The sequence below is a fragment of the Pteropus alecto genome, unplaced genomic scaffold, assembly GCF_000325575.1.
Source record: "Pteropus alecto unplaced genomic scaffold, ASM32557v1 scaffold25, whole genome shotgun sequence".
NCBI classification, from domain to species: Eukaryota; Metazoa; Chordata; class Mammalia; order Chiroptera; family Pteropodidae; genus Pteropus; species Pteropus alecto.
In genome coordinates, this window is record NW_006441955.1 from 6,743,829 (window position 1) to 6,749,280 (window position 5,452).

General features: G+C 47.5%; 1 protein-coding gene across 2 annotated transcripts in view; it reads left to right on the forward strand.

Moving 5' to 3' along the window:
• Nucleotides 1–3,954: 3,954 nt before the first annotated feature.
• TTC4 (tetratricopeptide repeat domain 4) overlaps nt 3,955–5,452 on the forward strand; it is a 19,513-nt gene continuing 18,015 nt past the window's right edge. For both annotated transcript variants that reach the window (XM_006919243.3, XM_025051931.1), the window contains exons 1-2: nt 3,955–4,146; nt 4,777–4,894. In XM_006919243.3, the coding sequence (XP_006919305.1) occupies nt 4,036–4,146; nt 4,777–4,894 (229 nt within the window). In that variant the 5' untranslated portion in view covers nt 3,955–4,035. The remainder of the gene's footprint in view (nt 4,147–4,776; nt 4,895–5,452) is intronic.

Below are 5,452 nucleotides of genomic sequence, written 5' to 3' on the forward strand. Positions count from 1 at the left end.
TCCCCTGAGTATTTATGTCCTCGTGGAAGATGCCCTGGGGTCTGGAGCAGTCATAGCTCTGTGCGACAAATCTGTGAGAGGAGCATGGCCTTCATTGTTGACTCAGGTGACATTTACGACTCACATAGGCTGTTTGTCCACATTTTATAAGTGGGAAGCTGAGGCTCAGAGAGGTAAAGTGGCTTGCTCCAGGCCACAGAGTAAGTCTGCTGGATGTCTCAGTTTCCTCTCCCTCACAGGAAGACTATAAGAACAAACAGAGATGATGATTCAGGTGGCTTTTGGGAGAGTTAAAAAAAGAGACTCCTCTTACCCTGTGACATGACGCATATCCCAGAACCCTGATCTCTGAGTCCCACCCTTGAGTCTTTGCTCAGAGATTGGCCACCACTCATTTGGGCAACATTCACTGAAGATAACAGACATGAACAAGACCCAGCTCCAGGCCCTGATACAGTGGTTCCTCACCGTTGGTGATTTTGACACCCAGGGAATATTGGACTTTTGACTGTTACATCTTGGGGAAGGAGATGCTATTGATATCCAGTGGGTAGAGGTCAGCAATACTGATAAATATCCTACAATGCACAGGAAAGTTCCCACAGTGAAGAATCATGTATCTCAAATTGTCAAAAATGCTGGGGTTGAGAAACTTTGTACTAATGGAAATGTCAGAGATATGTAGAGACACCAACAGCCCAGCAGGCCAGTGCTGTGATTAAAGAAAGCATGGGGGCTATGAAGTTTAGAGGAGATATATAGGCCAGCTTGGGGCTGGGGCATCAGAGAAGGCTTCCCAGAGACCATATTCCCCTCCAGGGGGTTTGGAAAGATGACCGCATGGTGTCTGTGTATAGAGGACAGCAGTGTACATGGGACCAAGGCCCAAATGGCAATAGGTAGGTGCAACAGAGCCCAGTGGGAGGGGAGTGTTAAGGAGGGAGACTTCATCCAGAGAGCAGTGGGAAGACATGGTGAGGAGGGGAGAGGCAAAAAGGGGAATGATGTGGGCAGATGGCTGCTTTAGAAATCTCCCCGCTCACAGGGATATAGGAGCCCCCAGGCACTGCTGGTGGGAGGTAGATGGGTACAGACATTCTGGACAGGAATCTGTCTCTTTTTAGACATACCAAGTTTATGTATAGCCATGACCTTGCAATTTTACTCATGGTCACACATCTCAGGGAAATCTTTTCACAGGTCCATAAAGAGAGATGTATGAGGAAGTCTATCACAGTGTTACTTGTGGTGCCTAGGAGGGAGGCATCTGACTATCCATCCTCAGGGAGTAAATGAGCACTGTGACATTCCACACAGCAGTTAGAGGTAGTGAGGTACATGTAGCATCATAGATGGGACATAAAACCTAGTGCTGAGTGAAAAAAGTTTATTTATTAAAAACATATGCCCCAAAGAAGTTGCACTTTGTAAGAACACTTACAAATGGAAAATGCACATGAAAACACATTGAGTGGTGGGAGGGCATAAGGAGGAGGGCACTGGGACATAAAGGGGAATAAATAAAAAAGGGAGCAGAAGAAAGCCTACTCTTAATGGAACAAAAAGGCAATGGGCGAGGGTTGTGTGGATATGAACACGGGTAGGGAGACTTGGCTGGAGGCTTCAGAGGGGAAGCGGAGGCAGTGCTGGGCTGCAGTGTGGGATGGAGAAGGTGACCAGACCTGTGTGAGATTAAAGAAAGAAAATTTTCAGAACCTAGTGGTTAGTGGAGGAAGGGGAGGAATAGCAAGGCACCGAGGATGGTGCTCAGGTCTCTGGGTGGATGACTGGGCCAGCAGTGTTCCCCCACTGAGTGATCTCTCAAACCAGCAGCAGGTTTGGTAAGGGATGAGTCCAGTCTGGATGTGGAGAGCTTGAGGGCCTTGCGTGCCATGCTAGTGGAGATAGCTACCAGGTGGCTGGCTGTACAGAGGAGGAGCTCAGCAGTGGGATCTGAGATAAAACAGTTTTGGGGTTCATTTGTGTATAGGGGTAAGGTGAGATTCCCCGGGTGAGTGTGTAGAGTGGGAAGAGACATAAGCTTGAAGAGCACCTAGGATCCCATAAAGTAGACCACATAATCATTCTCCAATAAATGGTAGGCCAAGGCTTTCAGGATCCTGGTCCAAAGAGAAAGTAGGAAAAGGGGGTATAACCTTTTTCATTGCCAAGAATATTCACAAGCATCATCTTCTTTGCATCTCACAGTAGCCATACAGAATTATTGGAAGGGCAGGTAGGCTTCATTGCCCACATTTGACAGGTGAGGACAGGGCTCAAAGATGGTGGGCTTTGTCCAAGGTCTCAGAGGGGATCAATAAATATGTGGGTCCCAAAGGTTTCCCACCCGTGTCTGAGCCCTTTCTACCTAAACTCACACTGCTGCTTTCATTGGCCAGAGCCCAGGTCCGGGGCTGGCCTTGACACACGACAGCTGCCATATTCAGGGTCTGGGTGGCCTCAAAGCTCAACAGAGGCTGATAGGCTCAGTTACTGGCCAACGCCTCCGAGTAGTCTTGAGTTGGAAGGGTTAAAGAGCACTGGGCAAATCACTTTCCTTTTCTGAGCCTCTTCTATCACCTATAAAATGGGTTCTTACAGAATTTTATAAGAATCAAATTAAAAAATGGAAGCAAAAGGGTTTAGTAGGCTCTATACTCAAGAAGAGAAACGATAATGAAGAGGAGAATAAGAATGGGAAATGTGGTTAAGGGAGCAGGCTAGAGGAGGAAAGGTGGAAAATGAAGCTTAGGTTTGGAAGAAAGGAACCAAATGTTCTGTTACGTGCGGGCGAGTTAGAAGGGAAAGACACAGTCCTAGCCCTGGAAGGCTCGTGGCCTTCCACATGTCATCTTTTGCCTTGCTGTCAGCATGCTGAGCTGTTGCACACCTCCACGTCTCTCTGCACATGGGCTCCCAATGCCTGAAATGCCCAACTTCCCTGCAGCCTCCATCCATTTGCAGAGACCTTCCTCATCTCTGTTCTCAGCTCTGCATTACCTCCTCAGTGAAACCTCCCTGTTCCCCTCTCCTGTAACGCAGACCTCTCTGTGCCTCCACTGTGCAGATTTGTGTTTAAGCCCTGGTTTCGACTGGTCTGCAGCCTGGCTGCCTTTCCTTCTAGATAGATCAGGCTGTGGGCTACCCTAGACTGTAACACTCAATGCAGGGCCTGGCAGCCATTTGCTGGGTAACCCAGTGGCTGAAGGAAGACACATCTGGCCTGGAGACCTTGTTTTCATCCCAGTTGTGGGGATAACGAGTGGTTAACTTCATAAATAGACATGTCTGATCACATCTCCTTTCCTTAGAACTCTCCCAAAGGTCCCATTGCACTGAGTAATACCCAAGTCCTCAGAATAACGGTCCATTAACTCTCCCACTTCACCGTCTTTCTCATTCTCCTCCAGCACCATCTCCTCAGTGCCAGCTCCCCAGCTGGGGCTCCGCCCTGCCTGTTCCCTCCATGAGAATACTCCCCCATCCCACCTCCACCCCCAACCATACCCTGGCCACTCCAGGCCTCCTCCTCTGCTTGAATGCCTGTCTACCAGCTTAAAACTTTTCTCCCATAGCTTTTGCTACCACCCGACAAACTCTCATATCTTATTTATTTACTGTCTGTCTCTCCTCACAACCTTATTAACTCCAGGAGCACAGGGATTTTATCTGCTTTGCTCACCACTGTATACCCAGCGACTACAACAGGCCTGGAACCCAGAAGGAGTTTAGGAAATATGTGATAACGGGCTGAACAAATGAGCTGAGGTTTCAGAGATAGTCGGGCGTGGTGGGGTGCTGAGTTTATTCACCATTCGGGGGCCTGGGCTGCCGCACAGCTGCAGGGAGGGCGGGGCGGGGCTGGTGCCTGTAGGGGGAGGGGTGCAGCCAGGTCGGCCACGCCCCCAGAGCTGCGGAACCCGAGGAGCGTGGGCCGGCGTCGCCCGGAGGATTGAAGGAAGAGAGCCCGCGCCGCCGGAAGTTGCAGCGCCATTCCGAGTGCCGGGACTGTGGCGGGACAGCCGAGGACCCGCCATGGAGCAGCCTGAGCTGGAGGCTATCTCTGATGACGCCATGGACTCGTTCTTGGAAAAGTTCCAGAACCAGCCTTACCGAGGAGGCTTCAACGAGGACCAGTGGGAGGAGGTGGGCAGGCCCCGGGGCGCTGCACGTGTGTGGGGTGTCCTGCGCACTCGGGCTCCAGGCGCGGAGGCACCTCCCTCAGTCCCCGACCCCTTGCGCTACTAGCAGATAGGTGATTTCTGCTTGAGTGTTAAAAGTCAGCCTCAGGGGTTTCAGGGTTTTAGTATGCCAGTACATTTAGAAGTCTTGGTTTTGAGGTCAGACGGATCTGTGACTCCACCACTTATTGGCCCTGATACTGGGTCAGTTACTTCCTTTAGCGGTCTCTCGGATCTATAAAATTGCCCTAACTATAGCACCAATCTCGTAGGATTGTGGCGAAGATGAAATGAGATGGTGGGTAAAGTGCCAGGAACATAGAACCTTCCATTAATGGTAATCACTACGGGTCTTGTAAGAATGTGATAAAAGGTAGAATTATTATTTTTTTTTTTTTTGGAAGAATGTTTAGAGATCATTATCCTACACTTTAATTTTACAGATGGGAAACTGAGGCCTGGATAGGGAGAGATATAGCCAATCATGATGATTTGCAAATTATGATAAGAAAACTTTGATATAGAGACATGGAGTTGGATCTACTCAATGGAAAATCCTATTTGTATAGTCCATTCTTCTCTTAACAATCCCTAGGAATTCGAAAAGATCCCTCTATTTATGAAGAAAGCGCCATCAGATATTGATCCCGAGGAGAATCCTGACTTGGCTTGCCTCCAGTCAATTATTTTTGATGACGAGCGATCTCCAGAAGGTATCTTCCATCATTCTAACAATTTGTGTCTCCATTAATTTGAGGTAAAGAGTGATTGGAAAAGTTCTTATTGATAACAAGTAGTAGTTAGCCTGAGCTTACTTGTAACTACTTATTCAACATATACTTCTTTGGATACCTAGTAAATGCTAGGCATTGGAGATGGGGATGAAGAAGACTGCCCTCAAAGTCATGCTCCAATGAATATACAAATTGTCCTAAAGAATCGGGACAAACGTGTGATAGTGCCAACATGTAACTATAGACTTGGTGCGGCTGGAACACTGAAGGCGGAGAGGTAGGAGTGGACTCATAATGGATCAGAAATCATTCCAGGGAATAAAACAACATGAACACAAGCAGAAATATAATTACCCCCATTTCTTCAGTAATTAAAAAAAAAAAAGTTCTTTCTAAAAGGATAACTATGCATTTTTCTATTATGTTTCTTTTTTTGTAAGCACTTAATAATCTACTTTCTAAGATATTTGGAATTGATTGTAGCATTAAGTACACATAATTTTGTCCATGTTGATACCCAGTTTTATAGTATTTTGT